The sequence below is a fragment of the Phascolarctos cinereus genome, unplaced genomic scaffold, assembly GCF_003287225.1.
Source record: "Phascolarctos cinereus isolate Bilbo 61053 unplaced genomic scaffold, phaCin_HiC Scaffold_4;HRSCAF=312, whole genome shotgun sequence".
Taxonomy (NCBI): Eukaryota; Metazoa; Chordata; class Mammalia; order Diprotodontia; family Phascolarctidae; genus Phascolarctos; species Phascolarctos cinereus.
The window spans coordinates 294,799,930-294,821,392 of NW_027555847.1; the positions used below are offsets into that span (position 1 = coordinate 294,799,930).

Here is a 21,463-nt window from a genome sequence, read left to right on the forward strand (position 1 = left end):
ATCAGCCTTTATATCTAAATAGTATACCCATTTTGACTTTATCTTGGTATAAGGTGTGAGATGTTGGTCTCTGCCTAGTTTCTGCCACACTGTGTTCCCAGCAGTTTTTGTTTAATAGTGAGTTCTTATTCCAGAAGCTGGAGTCTTTGGGTTTATCAAACAGTAGATTACTGTAGTCATTGACTATTGTGTCTTGTGTACCTACCCTATTCCACTGATCCCTCACTCTATTTCTTAGCTAGTACCAAGAAGTTTTGATGATTGTTGCTTTATAATACAATTTAAAATCTAGTACAGCTAGGCCACCTTCCTTTGCATTTATTTTCATTAATTTCCTTGATATTCTGGACCTTTTGTTCTCCAGTTGAATTTTGTTATTATTTTTTTTAGCTCTATAAAGTATTTTTTTGGTACGTTGATTGGTATGGCACTGAATAAGTGAATTAATTTAGGTAGAATTGTCATTTTTATTATATTGGCTCAGCCTACTTATGAGCAACTGACATTTTTCCATTTATTTAGATCTGACTTTATTTGCGTGAAAAGCGTTTTGTAATAGTGTTCATTTAGTTCCTGGGTTTGTTTTGGCAGGTAGACTTCCCAAATATTTTATAATGTCTACAGCAACTTTTAATGTAATTTCTCTTTCTGTCTCTTGCTGTTTGGCTCTGTAAGCAATATATAGAAAAGGCAATGACTTATGTGGTTTATATCCTGCAATTTTGCTAAAGTTATTATTTCAAGTAGTTTTTTACTTGATTCTCTAAATATACTATCATATCATCTGCAAAGATGATAGCTTTATTTCTTCTTTGCCTATTGTAATTCCTTCAATTTCTTTTTCTTTTCTTATTGCTGAAGCTAACATTTCTAGTAGCATATTAAATGACAGTGGTGGACATCCTTGTTTCACCCCTGAGCTTACTGGAAATGCTTCTAGTTTATCCTCATCACATATTATGCTTGCTGATGATTTTAGTTAGATGCTACTTATCATTTTAAGGAAGACTCCGTTTATTCCTATGCTTTGTAGTGTTGTTTTTTTTTTTAAGTGAGGCAGTTGGGGTTAAGTGACTTGCCCAGAGTGACACAGCTAGGAAGTATTGTGCGTGTCAGGCCGGATTTGAACTCAGGTCCTCTAGACTCCAAGGCCGGTGCTCTATCCACTGCACCACGTAACTGCCTCTCTAGTGTTTTTAATAGGGATGAATGTTGAATTTTGTCAATTGCTTTTTCTGCATCTATTGAGATAATCATATGATTTCTGTTAATTTTGTTGCTGATATAGGCATTTATGCTAATAATTTTCTTAATATTGAACCAGCCCTGCATTCCTGGTATAAATCCTACCTAGTCATAGTGTATTATTCTCGAGATAAGTTGCTGTAATCTTTTTGCTAATATTTTACTTACAATTTTTGCATTTATATTCATTAGGGAAATTGGTCTATAATTTTCTCTCTCCATTTTGGCTCTTCCCAGTGTAAGTATCAGCAGTCTATTTGTATCATAAAAATAATTTGGTAGGACCCCTTCTTTGCTTGTTTTCCCAAATAGTCTGTGTAGTATTGGAATTAATTGTTCTTTAAATGTTTGGTAGAATTCACTTGTAAATTCATCTGGCCCTGGAGATTTTTTCCTAGGGAGTTCATTTATGGCTTGTTCAATTTCTTTTTCTGAAATGGGGTCATTTAAGTATTTTATTTCCTTTTCTATAAATTGGGCAATTTATATTTTTGTAAATATTCATCCAGTTTACTAAATTGTCAAATTTATTAGCATACTGTAGGGCAAAATAGCTCCTAATTATAGTTTTGATTTCTTCTTCTGTGGTGGTGAATTCACTCTTTTCATTTTTGATGTTGGTAATTTGGTTTTCTTCTTTCTTTTTAAATCAAATTAACCAAAGGTTTGTCTCTTTTATTGTTTTTTTCATAGTTTTATTTATTTGTTCAGTCATTTTCTTAATTTAAATTTTCTTAATTTCTCCTTTGGTTTTTAGAATTTCTAATTGGTATTTAATTGGGTTTTTTTAATTTATTCTTTTTTCTAGCTTTTTTAGTTGATTACCAATTCATTGATCTCCTCTTTCTCTATTTTATTCATGTAAGCATTGAGAGATATAAAACTTCCCCTAAGAACTGGTGTCGCTGCATCCCATAAGTTTTGATATATTGTCTCATTATTGTCATTCTCTTGGTTGAGGTAATTGATTGTTTCTATGATTTGTTGTTTGACTCACTCGTTCTTTAGCATTAGATTATTTAGTTTCCAATTAATTTTTAGTCTATCTTTACATGGCCCTTTATTACATGTAATTTTTATTGCACCATGATCTGAAAAGGATGCATTTAATATTTCTGTCGTTCTGCATTGTATTTCATCATGCCCTAATATATGGTCTGCTTTTGTGTAGGTTCCATGTACCTTCGAGAAAAAAAAGTGTATTCCTTTTTATTTCCATTCAGTTTTCTCCAGAAGTTTATCATATCTAAATTTTCTAAAATTCTTTTCACCTCCTTAACTTCTTTCTTGTTTATTTTGTGGTTAGATATATCTAGTTCTGAGAAGGGGAGGTTAAGGTCTCCCACTAGTATAGTTTTGTTGTTTCTTCCTAGAACTCCCTTAACTTCTCCTCTAAGAATTTGGATGCTATGCTATTTGGTGTGTATATGTTTTGTAATGATATTACTTCATTTTCTGTGGTAACATTTAGCAGGGTGTAGTTTCCTTTCTTATCTCTCTTAATTAGATCAATTTTTGCTTTTGCTTTGTCTGATATCAGGATTGCTATTCCTTCCTTTTTTTTTTTTAACTTCGGCTGTAGCATAATATATTTGGCTCCAGCCTGTTACCTTTACTCTGTGTGTATCTCTGTGCTTTAGATGTGTTTCTTATAAACAAGATATTGTAAGATTATGGTTCTTACTACACCCTGTTATCTGTTTCTGTTTTATGGGAGAGTTCATTTCATTCACATTCATAGTCATGATTGCTATCTGTATCTTTCTCTCCATCCTATTTCCCCCCATTTATGCTTTTCTCTGTCCTTTTTCCCTTTCCCTCCTCAATAGAATTTTGCTTCTGACCACCTCCTCCCTCAGTCTGTCCTCCCTTCTATCACCCTCTTCCTTTTCTTTCCCTTTTCTTTCCCTTTTCCCCTCTCACTTCATATAGGGTAAGTTAGATTTCTATACCTAACTGGTTATATTATTTCTTCTTTGAGCCAAATCTGATAAGAATAAGGTTAAAACAATGCTTATTTCTCTCCCTTCTTTTCCTCTACTGTAATAGGTCTTTGTCCCTCTTTGCATGATATAGTTTACCTTTTTCTGCCTCTTCCTTTCCTCTTCTCTCAGTACAATCCCTTTTCACCCCTTAATTGGATTTTTTGTCATCATATAAAAGTCAACTTATGCCCATGCTGCTGTCTATGTATATCCCTTCTAAATGTTGTAATAAGGATACAGTTCTCAAGAGTTACAAGTATCATCTTCCCTTGTAGGGATGTAAACAGTTTGCTTTTTATTGAATGATTTTTTTCTTTCCTTTTTACCTTTTATGCCTCTGTTGAATCTTGTATTTGAAGATCAACTTTTTGGTTGAGCTCTGATCTTTTCATCTGGAAGGTTTGGAAGTCTCCTATTTCTTTGAATATCCATCTCCTCTCTTGAAAGATTATGCTCAGTTTTGCTGTGTAGTTGGTCCTTGGTTGTAGTCCAAGCCGCTTTGCCTTACAGAATACCTTAGTCCAAGCCTCAGATCTTTTAATGTAGAAGCTACAAGGTCCTGTGTAATCCTGACTGTGGTTCCATGACATTTAACTTGTTTCTTTCTGGCTGCTTGCAGTATTTTCTCCTTGGCCTGATAATTCTGGAATTTGGCTACAGTATTCCTTGGTGTTTTCAATTTGGGATCTGTTTCAGGCGGTGATTGGAGGATTCTTTCAATGATAGTTTTATCCTCTGGTTCTAGGATCTCAGAGCAGTTTGCCTTGATGATTTCTTAAAAAGATGCTGTCCACGTTCTTTTTAAAAAATTTTTAAATTTTTTTTAAATTTTTAGGCAGTTGGGGTTAAGTGACTTGCCGAGAGTCACACAGCTAGTAAGTGTCAAGTGTTTGGTCTGAGGCCGGATTTGAACTGAGGTCCTTCTGACTTAAAGGCCGGTGCTCTATTCACTGCACCACCTAACTGGCCTCCATGCTCCTTTTTGATCATGGGTTTCAGGGAGACCAATAATTTTTAAATTACCTCTGCTGGATCTATTTTCCAGGTCAGTTATTTTTCTAGTGAGGTATTTTGCATTTTCTTCTGTTTTTTCATTGTTTTGATTTTGTTCGAATGGTTCTTAATGTCTCATAGAGTCATTGCTTCTACTTGCCCAGTTCTAATTTTTAATAAATTGTTTTCTTCAGTTAACTTTTGTACCTCCTTTTCCATTTGGCCCATTTTACTTTTTAAGAAATTTTTCTCTTCAGTGAATTTTTGTGCCTTCTTTTCCATTTTGTCAATTCTAATTTTTAAGAATTTGTTTTCTTCAGTGTACTTTTTTCCATTTGGCCAATTGTATTTTTTAAGGATTTGTTTTCTACAGTCAGTTTTTGTCCTTCCTCTTCCAAGCTATTGACTCTCTGTTGCGTGCCTCTCATTTCTTTTCTCAATTTTTCTTCTATCTCTCCTATTTGATGTTTAAAATTGAGACCAGTTCGTATTCCTCTTTGAGGTTTTGGATGTGGGTATATTGGCAGTGTTGTCCTCTTCTAAATTTGTGTTTTGATCTTCCTTATCCCCATGGTAAGAACCTGTAGTCATTGTTTGTTTCTGCATTTTGCTCATGATGTTTGCCTGTTTCCTGGCTTTTAAAGTTGAGCTGTCCTGCCGGAGCACAAGTGGAACTGATCCAAGGTTCTTGTGTTGGGAGCTTGGGACCTGGTCACTGGGTTTGTGTGTTGGGGCCTCAGGTGCTGGCATTTGGAGGCTGTAGGGGTCTGACAGCTTACCTGGTGCTGAGCTGGGGTGAGCTGCACTTAGGATGGAGGGGAACTTTGGTCCCTGGAGGATGGCTGCTCTGAAGCACCAGAAGTTTTAGGTGCTGGAGGATGCCTGCCTGCCTGGAGTTGTGCTTACTGGAGTTGTGCTGAAGTGCAGGGAGTTTGGCTGCTGGAGTCTATTGGTTCCCCTGCCTGTGCCAAGGCACTTGGGGGTGCTAGTGTTGGCATTTGCCTGCTCTGCCACCCCGGGGTTGGGATTTCCCACTGATTTGCTAAGGTGGGTCTTGCCACTGGCTTGCTGGGTCACCTCCTATCCTGTACTGCTCCCTTTCCACCAGAGTGAGAGAGACTTTTCCCATGAATCTCCCAAGCTTCCTGGGTTAAAGACTGCTTCACCCTGTCTTTCTGCTGGCTGAGCTGTTCCAGGGTTTTTCCTGGGATGATATTTTCTGAATTTTTAGAGGTCAGTCAGGTAATGACTAGATTTCTTTGAAAGCTTGCTTTGCAGTGAAGCCTTTCCCAACTTGTTTGAAGAAACATATGACATTTTCTTGAACTTTTCATCTATTTTTAGCATAATGGAAAAGAAACTTTGGGAAAAGGTTTATTCTAATTGAGCAAGTAATAATAGAGTAGAAGGGGAGAGGGATCAAGGTGCTATTGAATTTTTTTTGTGTGTGCCAGTTTCATATTTGATTTATGGACAAAAACCCAGCATAAATGAGTGTATCACAGTAACAGAAACCAAATTTACTGCAAATGAAATCACATTTGGATTGGTAATCGTCATGGTTAGCTGAACTGTTCTCTCAACATTTTTACGATTTTACCATTTTTAGAGGAACCGTTGTATACGTAGTCTCCACATAGTATTTACTAATAATTTCTTGAAGCTCTACTACATGTTTTATCTTCTTACCATTTCCATAACTAACTTTGGGCATTAAATTCAATATTTTGGATTGTCTTTGTACCCTGCTGTCATTGCCTCTTGGTTTATGCCATTTTTGCTTTACCTTGATGTATTAATTTGCTTGATGGTCAATGAATTTTTTATTATCATCAGACCATCACGTGTGGTCTGATGGCAGGCATATTGCCAACAATGAGATAGCTGCCCCCTCTTCAGTCAGTATCAAGGGAGAGAAAAGGCAAGCAGTATAAGATTTAGATCTGGATGAGGGTTTAGAGCAGGCTTGCACAACATATGTTCCATGGGCTGCTTGCAGCCTGCAAAAGGATTTCTGGTGGCCAGCAAAAAATGTATAGAATATAAAAGAAAGGGTGCATCGAGTGCCTTGTGTGTGCCCTGCTTAACCCGCCTTCCACCAGTCACTATTATGCCCATCATGTAACTTGGTGGATGGGTTGCCACTGTGTATTCTCTCCTATTTGTCATGTCACCTGTGGCAACCAGCCAATCATCATCAGTCTGTCTCTAGTCTGCAAGGAGCAAGAGCCAGATCATTTTGCTGTGTTTTCAGTCATTACTGGCATTGAATGGGGACAAAGTGAGTGCAGTCATCCACCAATATAGCTGATGCCTGCTGTGTAAAGAACATTAGAAATGTGAGGGTTTCTTCCCCTCTCTTGCCTTGTGGCTGCCCTCCAAGTTACATGAGTGTCTGGTGCTCTCTCCAAGGTTACACACTTGGTTCAGTGTTTCTTTCTTTGTGAGTAGTTGTGGAGATTTTTGGTTCTAATGTTTAAGTTTTTGGGGTGAAGAAATGGAAGGTCAAATCAGAACATAGAGTATTTAATCTGGAGTGGACAATTAGATATGTGTTTACTTACGTGAGAGACAAAATATTGTGCTTTGTTTGCCAAGAAGGAATACAATTCTGAAGGAATACAATCTTTGTTACCATTTCGAATCAAAATATCCTGACTTAAGCAACTTGTACATTAATGAAAAATAAATTAAAGCATCCACATTGTTGAAAGGTCTCAGTGGGGAATAATAGTTTTTCAAGAAAGTAAACTCAGATAATGAGGTGGCTACTAAGGTTAGTTTTCAGATTTCTAAAGAAATCGACTTTAAATATGATTCTGGAGAATGCCTTAAAAAGCAGAATTGGCCAAATGGAAAAGGAGGTCCAAAAGCTTAGTGAAGAAAATAATTCCTTAAAAATTAGAATGGAGCAAATGGAACCTAATGACTATGAGAATTCAATAAATTATAAAACAAAACCAAAAGAATGAAAAAATAGACAGTGTGAAATATCTCATTGGAAAAACAACTTACCTGGAAAACAGGTCCAAGAGAAATAATTTAAAAATTGTTGCACTACCTGAAAGCCATGATCAAAAAATAAAGCCTAAACATCATCTTTCAAGAATTTATGAAGGAAAACTGCCCTGATGTTCTAGAACCAGAGAGTAAAATATACATTGAAAGACTCCACTGATTACCTTCTGAAAGAGATCCCAAAAGGAAAACTCCTAAAAATATTATATCCAAATTCCGGAGTTCCCAGGTCAATGAGAAAGTATTGCAGGCAGCCAGAAAGAAACAATTCAAGTGTTGTGGAAACACAATCAGGATAACACAAGATTTACAATAAGGTTATCAGAGGGCTTGGAATATAATATTCTGGAGGTCAAAGGAGAGGGGGGGAGAGAGAGAGAGAGTGTGCGAGAGAGAGAGTGAGCGCACAGGGTGAGTTGAATATGAAGAGATGATATCTAAAAAATAAAATTAAGGGATGCAAGAGGATTATACCTGGGAGAAGGAGAAAGGGAGAGGTAGAATGGGGTAAATTATCTCACATAAAAGAGGTAAGAAAAAGCTTTTAAGGTGGAGGGGAAGAGGAGGGAGTTTTGAAGGAATGAGTGAATCTTACTGTCATTGGATTTGGCTTAAGGAGGGGATAACATACACACTCAATTGGGTATGGAAATCTCTCTTGCCTTACAGGAAAATGGGGGGGGAAAGGAAATGAGAGGGGGGATAATAGAAGGGAGGGCAGATTGGGGGAGGGGTAATCAGAAACAGACATTCTTGAGAGAAGGTCAAAGGAGAGAATAGAATAAATGGGGGGAGGGATAGGATGGAGGAAAATATAGTTAGTCTTTCATAACATGAGTATTATGAAAGTGTTTTACATGACTATGCACGTATAACCTATATCAAATTGCTTGCCTTCTCAGTTAGGGTGGATGGGAAGGGAAGGAAGAGAATTTGCAACTTAATTTGCGATTTGTTTTAAAAAAGAATGTGAAAAATTGTTTTTACATGCAACTGGGCTATAGAAACCAACCTTGCCCTACAGGAAAATAGAAGGGGAAGAGAGGGGTGTGTATGTGATAGAAGAGAGAACAGATTGGGGGAAGGGACATTCAAATAGAATGCACACCGGTGGGGTAGGGGCAGGGGAAAGATGGGGGAAAAATTTGGAATTCAAAATCTTGTGGAAGTGAATGTTGAAAACTAAAAATAAATTAATTAATTATTAGAAAAAATAAATAAAGTGGCAAAGAATAGGGAAAAAAATATGATTCTGGAGTACGATAAACTGATTGCTCACAAGAAGTGTACTCCATCCTGTTAACTAAATGTTAAAATTTGTACCGCTTAGCAAAGCAATTTTTTTTAACATTAATGTGATTTCATGATAAATAAAAATCTTAAGTAATAAGTATAATTAATATTAATTGAAATTTCAACTTTTTATACTATGGTTTATTTGCAAAATAGTTTAATCGTTCATTATACCTTTACTTGGAAAGTGAGCTGCTAAAAACCTTGCTGCAGCCTGAGGAAGTTTAGCCTATTTTAATTTTGGCCTCTACCTGTTCTGGTTTAGAGAGATTCTGTGGTGTAATTTCCTCATTTACAGATGAAGAAAACTGAGACCTGAGAGGTAACTTGGCTTAGGTCACCTGGGAAGTAATAAAGTAGCAGAGTTGGAACTGAAATCTAAGTTTTTTATTTCTTAGATCCAGTGTTCTTTCTACTATACCACCATTTTGCCTTTTTGTGTCTTGTGCAAATTAATAAACCCTCATTCCTATTTTGAACTTGTAGAAGAATAGCTTGTATGTCACAGGTGTATTTATGCTAAAAATTACACAATTTTTGTTAATGTTCATCTTATGGAAAATCTTTGTGATGTAGAGACAAGCAGAGGCATATGAAGAAAAATAAAGGTATACTTGATTATTCAGTATTTCTTCTTGTTTCTTTAACTTTAGATTTTTTCTTCTTGAGTTGAATAAATTGGCAATTAAAAATGCCCACTTTCCCTGGTTTCCCTGGTTTTTATGAAAACAGATTTTGTATTTGTATCCCGTATCACAGGCTTATTGTCAAGATCAAATGGAATTAAGTATACGCTGTGTTTTGCAAACCCTAATGGGAAAATATCATTGTTGTGTGGGACAGTGACCCTAACCCAAATTAAACTCAGAGACTTCTCAAGGTGGAAAGCAAAGGTTACCTTTATTACAATCTTGAGAGATGGCTGTCTGCTCCTTCGATACACATGGAGAGAGAGAGAGAGAGAGAGAGAGAGAGAGAGAGAGAGAGAGAGAGAGAGAGAGAGAGAGAGAGAGAGAGAGAGAGAGAGAGAGAGAGGTAACAGGGGCTGCTTTATAAAAGCAAATCTCCACCCACCACGCAAAATCTCCACCCACCACTATCCCTTATCCCCTTAACTGGGGGTGGGCTTACATTCTAACTGGGAGGTGGGTCAGGTTGGGGATGGGGCAGGGCTTATTCTTTCTGTTATGTGCTTAAAAACAGGGTCTGAGCAGGGGAGGATTTTGAAAATAATAATCAAAAATTATTGACCTTTTGAGGCGACTTCACCCCTGAGAGTTCATCTCTCACATTATTATCCTCAGTGCTACCCAATACAATACTTTGCAGAAGGAAGGTGTTTAATAAATGTTTGCTGAAGGAAAGAATGAATATGAGAGGATATGCTTTGAGACTTTTAACTGGCATTTTAAAGTTTGTACTACAGCATTTCATCATTCAGTTAGTCAGCCTTTGTCAGGGCTTTATAATGTGTAGCTTTCATACAGTTTTAAAAGGAATATGTGAGCACCATTTAGCCAAAATAAACAAATGAATCTGTTTCTCAGTTACCTTGTCAACAACAACAATAAAAAATTTCCTTCCCACCTCTGCTAGGCTCATTTTGTTTTGCCATCTCCCATTTCTTCTTTGCCTAGGTATCAGGGTTTCTGGGCAGCATGTGTTTAGAGGAGGAAGAGGAGGAGGAGGTGCTGAGATTAACAGCCTAGAGAGTAACATTAGCTTTTTTTGCCTGCCATATCAAACTTTTGATTCACATTGAGCTTGTATTCCCCCAGAACCTTTTTAGACAAATTGTCATATACCTTATTTTCTGTGAATTTGATTTTTTGAACCCAAGTGCAAGAATTTATTACATTTCATCCTATTTTTTGGTTATTTCTTTTTATTCTGAACTTAAGAAACAACAGAGTGGGCATTTCCTTATTTCATAGACGAAAATGAAAAAGAAGATAGTGCGTGAAACTCTAGATCTCTTTAGAGCTGTACTATTGACTGTCCTATATCTCAGCATCTTTTCTACAGCTTATTATAAGTTCAAATTGTAGCTTTCAAAGCTGTCTTTTTTTTTTAACTTCTTTCTGGCCTTCTTACCTGCCTTTTAGAAAAGAATGGGCCAATTTTCTTTCTTTAAACAATTCCTGTCTCCCTTGCTTACTCCACAAATTAAAAAAAAAACAAACCCAACAAACAACACCAAAAATAAAAACAAAATCCTTGTAACAAATAATCATGGTTGAGCAAAACAAATCTCCACATTGGCTGTGTTGAAAATGTTTGCCTTATTCTATTTCTTCAGTCTTATCATTTCTTTTTCAAGAAGTAGGTAGCATGCTTCATCTTTAGTGGTCTGAAATTCTTGTTGGCCATTGCATTCAGTAGAGTTCTCAAGTCTTTCAAGATTGTTTTTTGTTTTAATGCTGTTACTGTATAAATTGTTCTCTTGGTTCTGCTCACTTCATCCTCGTCAGTTCATACTGATCTTCTAAGGGTTCCATGGAACCATTAATTTCATTATCTCTTGTGGAGCAATACATCATGATTTATGAAACCATTTCCTTTTGTTTGTGATTCTTTGCTGTTACAAACAGACTTTCTACAAATATTTTTTCTACAAATGGATCCTTGTCCTATTTGCTTTTTTTCAAGCATAGACCTTGTAATTCTGTTAGATTTGGCCCAGTGTTTTAGCTTGTTGAGATACTACCTGTGGGATTCAATGTGATAGTTGTTCTTTCCAGCTCTGTGACATCTAATGACTCGATAAATATACCATCTCTGTTTTTATCCAGATGGCATAGGGTTATTGACAGACCATCCAGGGGGACTCTATCAGAGACTTTTCTCAAGTTGATGATTGACATCTAACTGTTAATGTACTATTTTGGGGGGCTAGTCATTCAGCCAGTTCTAAATTTGTATTATTGTCTGATCCAAATCTCAGCATCTTGTCTACAATAATGCTTCTCAAAATTTAATTAAACTAAGTTGCTTGTTATCCCTCTGATTTATCAGAGTAGTAATCCTGTCAAGAAAGACAGATTAGTCGGGTCTATTAAGCCATGAGACTCCTTGTGATTGTTTCTTTTTCTAGATTTTTACATACTATTCTTTAAATAATATATCCTAGAATGTTACCAGGGATTGAAACCAGCTTTGCTAGTTCACAGTTTGGGGAAAAAAAGGACAGGCACTGGACTTGTGATTCTATTGATACAAAGAACTTCCATGTGAATGAAATCCTTCTCCCTATGTAGATCAATACTGTCTCTCCAACTTAGAACCTTGGAAAACGGGGAAAAAAACCCCAGATTTTTGTGGCATTATAGAAGCTCTTAGCTTCTGAATAAAGCCTAATTACTTTAACCTGTGTTCAATAATTTTGGCAATATATCTCAGCTCTAACGTGATTTTTCCCACTTTGTATCCTTAGTGTATCTCTGTAGCTACTCTTATAGACATATTGGGCCACCCATTCTTCCCCAAGCAGTGTCTCACATTTCCTTCCCTCTGTGTCTTTTGTTCATGCCATTCCACATTCACGAGGGGTCTTCAGACCATTCTCTTTTTTCCCCATATCTCCAGTTATTGAAATCCTACCTCCCCAAAACTCTACTTATGCCCCACCATAAAACTTTCTGTGATATAATAAGTCTGCTTATGGCAGTCACTCTCTTTTCATAACTCATAACACATATTGTCCCTATAACTAATTTGACAATCATGTGCTGATTTGTGATGTATTTTGGACTTTTGTGTTGTTATTCTTATCTTGGTTAATTTTTCAGTGTTTATGCATTGTATCTCAGTCCTCAGCTGTTTGAGGGACCATGTCTTGTACATCTTTGTATCCACCATTGTATCTGACATGTAACACTCAAAATATTTGTTGATTTGATTTTGAGGGGAAAAGTGAAGAATTTAGAACCAATCCTTGATTCTTTTGGGTTAAGCCTTTATGTTTTCACTTTTGTGTATATCTCAGTGAAATGTTGATGTCCAAAGAAAAGGGCTTATGTAAAGACTGAAGTTCTTCTGGGGGAAGCTGATTTAAAGTTTTATGGATCATCATTTGTTAGATTTTAAATACTCTTACTAATTACAATACTACTGCTCATTTCTCTTTTAGAGGGGCAGCTGAGGCACATTACAACAGGGGAGCCATTTGTCTTTAATGCCCGTGAAGATTTGCACCGATGGAACCAAAAGCGCTATGAGGCTCTTGGAGAGGTATCTTTATCAAAGTGTTTTAATACTGAAAAATAACCTTTTTAGGCTTTATTTTTCTAATTGCAAAGTTGCACTTTAGAATTAAGTTATGAGAGCTGATAAATTGTTCATACTCTATTTTTGTCCAAAAGTGATTTCCAAGTGTTTTAGAGCTTTACATTGTTATGTTAATGCATGAGAATTACATTTATTATTTAAAATATCATTCTGAACATGGTGCAAAATAATTTTTCTATGACCATTACATCCTGAGGAAGGAACATTGAAGCCATGTTTAAAGAAATTATATTTTGTTTTCAAAAGGTTGGATTCTGAATAGAGCAGGAGTAATTATCAACCTCTCCTGCCCGCCTCTTGAATGCTTCCCCCATAATACAGATTGGGATGACATTGAATAAATAGATTAGTTAAGTAAAATTATCATTTTAAAAATTATATTAGCTTTACCTACCCATGAACAATAAATATTACTTCAGTTATTGAGATCTGAGTCTATTTGTACAAAAAGTTATAGTTGCTCTGCTTGCCTTGGCTCACAATAGGATTAAAAACCTTGTGAGTAAGAGGTTACTGATACACATAGCCACATACTCCCATAAATACTGGTTAGGATCCTAGAAAAGATAACTTATTTCACAAAGGTGATTGTGTTGTTAAAACCATGTTGTCTATTCTCAGACCTGTGGGGTTTTTTTTGTAAATTTTTAAATTTATTTTAAACTTAAATAGAAAATGAGAAAATAAAAAACATTGCCATATATACAGCAGAACATTAAGAAAGGATTCAATATAAAACAGTGAATTTCCATTTTAAGAAAACTTATATAATAAATACTACACATTGTTTTCAAAGCTGCCCAGCTTTTCTTTGTTTTCTTGTTGGCTTTCTTTTGTTCTCTGCTCTGTACTTTTTACTTTATTTTTCCCTCCCTCCTACATAGTTTTATTTATATAAGAAATTTTTAATTTAAAGTAATCAAAATTGTCCATTTTATACTTCAACAGTGCTCTCACCTTATAATATACTTTAAAGTCTGATATTGCTGAGTCTACTTCCTTTACATCTTTTTTCACTGTTTTTTTTGAAGTTCCTGACCTTTTGTTCTTCCAAATGAACTTTTAAATTATTTTTTCTAACTCAGTAAAACATTTTTTTTAGTAATTTAATTGGGATGACATTGAATAAATAGATTAGTTAAGTAAAATTATCATTTTAAAAATTATATTAACATTACCTACCCATGAACAATAAATATTCAGTTATTTAGATCTGAGTCTATTTGTATAAAAAGTGTTTATGTTCATATAGTTCCTGTGTCTGTTTTGACAGGTATCTGCTCAGGTATGTTATACTGTCTAGTTATTTTAAATGGTCTAAGACTTTTGTTTTAGAAGTGATGAATATTGATACGTGTTTCTTGGTTTATAGTAAATAATGACATATATTACATATATATATGTATTCAGGTTAATAAATATTATTAACAGAAGGCTTAATGCTAAGAGCTGGGTATACAAAGATAAGCTACAACAAAACACTCGTTCTCAAGTTTATAATGGGATGTGGTGGTATGTATATGTGTGTGGTGGGAGTGGGGGAAGGCATGGAAAGAGGTTTGCAAATAACTGTGACACAAAACAAAGTAAGCTAATAGCAAAGGGGAAAGACTTTATGGAAGCACTTGAGGATGAAGAGGACACCTTTACCTTGGGGAGTGGCTTGCATAAGCTATTATAGGTGTTATGCTCCCTGAATTAGACCCAACAGTTAGGAAAGGACCTCAGTGAGGCGGTATGGGAGGAGTTCATTTCAAGTATTGGAGAAAGAATGAGTCCCTGCATAGAAGTGGGAGAGGCAGGATGAGAATGAGGTACTGAGAATAATCTTGTTTGATTGAACATCGTTACACTGGGCCTGACTCAGACTAGTCTGGTGATTCAGGTTTGGGATTAGAATGAAATGAGATACTCATAAGACCATCTAAAAATTAAGCGAAGGAAATTTACTTAGCAACTTAGCAATAGCATGGAAAAGATATTCAGTAAAGATACAGCACTGATTCAGCAGGGTGAAAATTCCGTGCCTTCATATTTACCTTGGTGGCATGCTAGTCAGAAGAGATGTTAAAACTGAGAAAGGAGTATCTGAGTGCACATGTGCTTTTGTAGTTAGGTGACTGGAAGCTACATCAGTGGTTTGAATCTAAGACATATGAACTAATATCTTGAGGACAGTTTTAATACCTTTTAAGGAAAAAACTAATCTAAGTTGAGTGGGATAGATGTTGCTCCTGTTATGCCAGTTAGTTTGCCTACTTTCTCATCTCTGTAAAATCTTTATGAGAGTAATTTACACACACGTCAAGGGTATGCTTGATGGAAATTTGAGAATGGAACAAGTAGGCTCTAACAAATGACTCTGAAGGAGAGCGCACCTTTGTGGTCATACAATTGATTGGAAGGGGCAAAGAATACAAGATCCTATTATGTTTATTGATAATAAAAAATCATTTGACGTAGAGCAGAGTTCAATCTTTAAGTTCTCCTGAAAAAAGTTATCTCTGTGCTAGGAAAAATGCCTGGCCCATGATAGGTGCTTAATAAATACTTATTGATTGGTTACAAGATTGCAACATAGATAATTTTGTTTATTGACTGTCTGATTATTAATGTCAAATTTAACATAAAACAGGGCTATATAAGCTTGCTAAAGTTATTTGCCACTGTTATGAAGAATATCTAGCTGTCAGTTCATTTGAAAGAGGGAGTTCTCTTAGTTAGATAGTGAGGTTCTCCTGATGCTTCTCTTTATGAATAACACTGTCTTAATTGCTTCAACGCATGCAATACTACGTTTTCCTTAGTGAGGTCTATAACTACTCAAGAGTTGGAATTAATCTATGCATAAAAAGATTACCTACCAACCAGACTATGTAATTTATTTTGATATAACTACTCAAGAGTTGGAATTAATCTACATAAGAAAAAATTGCCTACAAATCAGACTATGTAATTTATTTTGAGGAATAGTCTATTGAATTGGTCTGTTAGTATATCTTTCAGACACTACAAGTTGACAGACAACTGGACCCAGAATTGAATAAGAGGAAGTGTGGACCAGATTGCTTTTGGGAAACTGTATAGTAATTTTAGTGACCTCAAGCTTTTCCTCTAAACAGAAACTGGTCTTTTTAGTGCCCAACTTCTTGTGATGCTATCTCTCTAATTAACTCACTTTCCCTCACCAGAGCATTTCTTCTAAACCTTTTCATTCCTTCTCAAACCTTCCCATCTCACTCAGTGGAGAACCTTGCTTCATATTATACTGAAACAAATTGAGGCCATTTCCCAGAAGTTTTTTTCTTGTCCCCTTCTCTTCATCTCACATTACGCAGATAACTTTTGCTACTATCACTTTCTTCACGCCTATCTCATATAATGAGATGGCCTTTCTCCTTGCAAAGACAGACCCTTGTGCATGCTTAAGTGATCTCATTCCATCTGCTCTTTTCCAACAGAGTTTCCCCTAGACCCCATTCTCTCACTTATGTTCAAACTTTCCTTGTCTTCTGGCTGCTTCCTTACTGCCTACAAACTTTCTCGTGTCTCCCCATCCTTGAAAAGCTGTCACTCAGTCCATCTATACCCGCCAGCTATTATCCCATAACTCTGCATCATTTTGTGGATAAACTCCTAGAGAAGGAGGTCTACAATAGGCAAGTCCACTTCATCTCCATTCGCTCTCTTCTTAACTCTCTATAGTTTGTCTTCTGACCTCACCATTCAACTGAAATTGCTCTCTGCAAAGTTACTAAAGATCTCTTAATTGCCAAATCTAATGCTTTTTCTCAATCCTGCCCTTCAGGACTTCTCTGCAGCCTTTGACACTGTTGATCATCTTTGTCTAGATTTACTCTCTTCCTTTTAGGTTTTTGAGACACTACATTCTCCTCCTATAACCCTGATCACTCCTTCTCAGTCTCTGTTCCACAGGGCTCTGGCCTGGGCTGTCTTCTCTTTTTCCTCTATGCTATTCTAGTTGATGATTTTATGTGCTCCCATAGATTCATTTATCATCCTTATGCTGATGATTCTCAATGTTACTAATCTAGGCTTTACCTGTCGGGTGACTTCCAATCTTTTTTTTTTTAATGCTTTTTGGTGAGGCAATTGGGGTTAAGTGACTTGCCCAGGGTCACACAGCTAGTAAGTGTCAAGTGTCTGAGGCTGGATTTGAACTCAGGTCCTCTTGACTCCAAGGCCAGAGCGCTATCCACTGTGCCACCTAGCTGCCCCTACTTCCAATGTTGCATCTCCAACTATTGGACATCTTGAACTGGATGTCTTATTGACATGTTAAGCTTTCTCTGTACCCTAGTTTTGTATGTCCAACTGTTTATTGGACATCTTGAACTGGATATCCTTAAGTATCTCAAACTCAATATGTCTAAACAGAACTTATTATTCCCACCCACCCACCCACCGACTTCAAACCTGCCCTTCTTCCTAACTTTCCTTTTATTGTTTAGGCTATTCTTGTCATTGTTATCATGCAGTCTTGAAGCCTGGGTGTTATCCTGAAATCCTTATTGACTCTCACCCCGTATATCCACTCTATTGTTAAGAACTGTAGATTTTACCTCTATAACGTCTCTCAAATATGCCATTTCTCTCCTCCGACACTGCCGCTGCCCTGGATGGAGGCCCTCAATTCACACTTGCTGGTTGTTCTGCCTGCCACAAATATCTCTCAGCTCCACTCCATCCTCTGCTCACCTGTCAAAGTGATCTTCCAAAAGGACAGTTTTGACCATGTAAATTCCTCCCCCGCCTTCAATAAAATCCTGCATCTCCCTGTCAACTTCAGGATCAAATATAAAATTCTCCTTTGGTGTTTAAAAATTTTCGTAGCTGCTCTCCTACTCCTTACCCCACCCCAAATTTTCACGTCATTTCACACTTTTACCACCCCACACACTCTGTGGCCAGTGACACTGACCTCTTTACTGTTTCTCAAACAAGAAACATAATTTTCTGACTCCAGACGTTTTCTTTGACTATCCCTCCGCCTGGAATTCTCTCCATCCTCATTTCTTCCATTTGACTTCCTGGCTTCCCTCAAATCCCAGCCAAAATCCCATTTTCAATATTGACATGTTAAGCTTTCTCTGTACCCTAGTTTTGTATGTCCAGCTGTTTATTGGACATCTTGAACTGGATATCCTTAAGTATCTCAAACTCAATATGTCTAAACAGAACAATTATTGACATGTTAAGCTTTCTCTGTACCCTAGTTTTGTATGTCCAACTGTTTATTGGACAACCTTTCCCAATCTCCCTTAATTTTAGTGCCTTCTCTCTGGCGATCATTTCCAGTATATCTTATATGTAGCTTGTTATTCAGTAGTCCTCAGAGTTAGTGTTGTACAGTAGAAAAAGTACTGATACTATAGGCAGAGCCTGTTAGTTCATTTCTAGTCTCTGATAATTTACTATCTGTTGTGTCCCTGGATAGATTACTTAACTTTCCTGCAGCTTAGTTCATTTTAGGCAGCTAGAGTGCCTGGAGTTAGGGAGATCTGAGTTCAAATGTGGCTTAGCTATATAACCTTGAGAAATCACTGAAGTCTGCTTCAGTTTCTTCAGCTATAAAATGGAGGTAATAATAGCATCTACTTCACAGGGTTTTTAAGAGAATCAAATGAGATTATTCATAAATTGCTTAGCATAATACTTGGCACATTTAATAAATTGGGCATTTAATAAATACTTTACCCTTCCCCGTCTCCATCTTGTGCATAGTTGTTTGTGTGCTTTCTCCCCCAACAGACTGTGATCTGCTTGAAAGAAGGGATAATCTTTTGCCTTTGATTGTGTCCCCAGGTCTTAGCACAGTGCCTGACATAGTAGTTTAATTAATTTCTTGACTAAGTAAGCTGTGACTACCACAATCTCTGCAAGAGTCAAAATTCAGGGGGCGGAGCCAAGATGGTGGAGTGCAAGCAGTGACTTGCTTGAGCTCTCCTCAAACCCCTCCAAATACCTGTAAAAAATGGCTTTAAACAAATTCTAAAGCAGCAGAACCCACAAAAAGACAGAGTGAAACAAATTTCCAGCCCAAGATAACCTGGGTGGTTGATCAGAAAGGTGTATTGTGCCGGGCTGGGAGTGGAGCACAGTGCGGCATGGGTGCACAGGCCCCAGAGCCAGGAGCAGGCCTCAGAAGACTGAATCGCGGGCAGCTGTGGCAGTTTCCAGATTCCTCAATCCATGAACGCCAAAGACAACTTAGAAGGTCAGTAAGAAAAGTCTGTTTCTGTGGTGCTGAGAGAGGAGCGTGGGGGCGCAGCTCCAGTTCCCTGAGAGTGCGGCCCTGGGGGGGCAGCTTCCTCCTGAACTTCCAGCACACAGACTGAGGGGTAAGCCAGTGGCTGATCAGAGAGGGATTGCAGGGATCTTTTTGCCATGCTGAGGCAGGAATCTCTTGCTTTGCCTGTGCTTGGATCTGGGTCCCAGGTCTGGGCGGCGGTCCTGGGGTGAGGAGGAGCTCTGGCGTGGTGGAACTTTTTTTAGTGGCTGTGAAGAGGAAACCCTCCTCACAGTTCCAGGACAGAAAGGAGTACTTGTGGTCACTAATAGACCAGAGCCTAGGCCAGGAAAGGCGTAAACACCTCGCCCCTTATCATACCACCTTGGAAGAGCTGAAAACTTACAGGTCCCTACAAGTATCTCTGAAAACAGCTGTACAAACCCCCGAAGCTTGGGACAGTACATTCTCCACATTGGAAGCAGACTCTTACCTTAACAAAGAGTTTAAAACTCAAGTAATTGGCCGGGATCATGAGCAAGCAGCGCAAAAAGAGTCAGACTATATTATCTTACTTTGGTGACAAAGAAGATCAAAACATACAACCAGAAGAAGACAACAAAGTCAAAGCTCCTACATCCAAAGCCTCCAAGAAAAATATGAATCAGTCCCAGGCCTTGGAAGAGCTCAAAAGGGATTTTGAGAAGCAAGTAAGAGAAGTAGAGGAAAAACTGGGAAGAGAAATGAGAGTGATGCAAGAAAATCATGAAAAACAAGTCAACAGCTTGCTAAAGGAGACCCAAAAAAATACTGAAGAAAATAACACCTTAAAAAATAGCCTAACCCAAATGGCAAAAGAGGTCCAAAAAGCCAATGAGAAGAATGCCCTAAAAAGAAAAGTTGGCCAAATGGAAAAGGAAGTCCAAAAGATTACTGAAGAAAATACTTCCTTAAAAATTAGAATAGAGCAATTGGAAGCTAGTGACTTTATGAGAAATCAAGACACTATAAAACAAATTCAAAAGAAAAAAAATAGAAGACAATGTGAAATATCTCATTGGAAAAACAACTGACCTGGAAAATAGATCCAGGAGAGAGAATTTAAAAATTATTGGACTATCTGAAAGCCATGATCAAAAAAAGAGCCTAGACATCATCTTTCAAGAAATTATCAAGGAAAACTGCCCTGATATTAGAACCAGAGGGCAAAATAGAAATTGAAAGAATCCACGATCTCCTCCTGAAAGAGATCCCCAAAGGAAAACTCCTAGGAATATTGTAGCCAAATTCCAGAGTTCCCAGGTCAAGGAGAAAATATTACAAGCTGCCAGAAAGAAACATTCAAGTATTGTGGAAACACAATCAGGATAACACAAGATTTAGCAGCTTCTACATTAAAGGACCGCAGGGCATGGAATATAATATTCCAGAGGGCAAAGGAGATAGGATTACAACCAAGAATCACCTACCCAGCAAAACTAAGTATAATCCTTCAGGGGAAAAAATGGTAATTCAGTGAAATAGAGGACTTTCAAGCATTCTTGATGAAAAGACCAGAGCTGAATAGAAAATTTGACTTTCAAATAAGACTCAGTGGAACATGAAGAGGTAAACAGGAAAGAAAATCATAAGAGGCTTATTAAGGTTGAACTGTTTACATTCCTGCATGGAAAGATGATATTTATAACTCATGACACCTTTGTCAGTATTAGGGTAGTTGGAGGAAAAAAATTTTATAGATAGATAGATAGATAGATAGATAGAGGACACAGGGTGAATTGAAGATTAAAGGGTCATATCTGGAGAATAAAATTAAGGGATGAGAGAAGATTATACTTGGAGAAGGAGAAAGAGAGAGGTAGAATGGGGTAAATTATCTCACAAGAAAAAAAGCAGAAAAGAACAGTCTCTTACAGTAGAAGGAAAACAGGGGAAGGTGAGAGGGAATGAGTGAATCTTATTCTCATAGGATTTGGGAGGGAATAACATACACATTCAATTGGGTATGGAAATCTGTCTTACCCTATGGGAAGATAGGGGGAGAAGGGGACAACAGAGCAGTGGGATGATAGAGAGGAGGGCAGATTGGGAAAGGGGGTAATTAGAAGCAAATACTTCTGAGGAGGGACAGGGTCAAAAGAAAGAATAGAATAAATGGTAGGGCAGAATAGGATTAAGGGAAATAGAGTTAGCTTTTCACAACATGTCTACTATGGAAGTGTTTTGCATAACTGCACATGTATAACCTATATTGAGTTCCTTCCGTCTTCAGTAAGGGTGGGTGGGGAGGGAGGACGGGAGAAAATTTGAAACCTAAAGTTTTAAAAACATATGTTTAAAAAAAATGTTTTCACACGCTACTGGGAAATGAGAAGTATGGGAAATGGGGTTC

General features: G+C 37.2%; 1 protein-coding gene across 10 annotated transcripts in view; it reads left to right on the top strand.

Moving 5' to 3' along the window:
* The window catches only part of ARB2A (ARB2 cotranscriptional regulator A), a 484,742-nt gene that overhangs the window by 59,928 nt on the left and 403,351 nt on the right, over nt 1–21,463 (top strand). For all 10 annotated transcript variants that reach the window (XM_078153129.1, XM_078153135.1, XM_078153132.1 and 7 more), the window contains one exon: nt 12,664–12,764. In XM_078153129.1, coding sequence (XP_078009255.1) covers nt 12,664–12,764 — 101 coding nt within the window. The remainder of the gene's footprint in view (nt 1–12,663; nt 12,765–21,463) is intronic.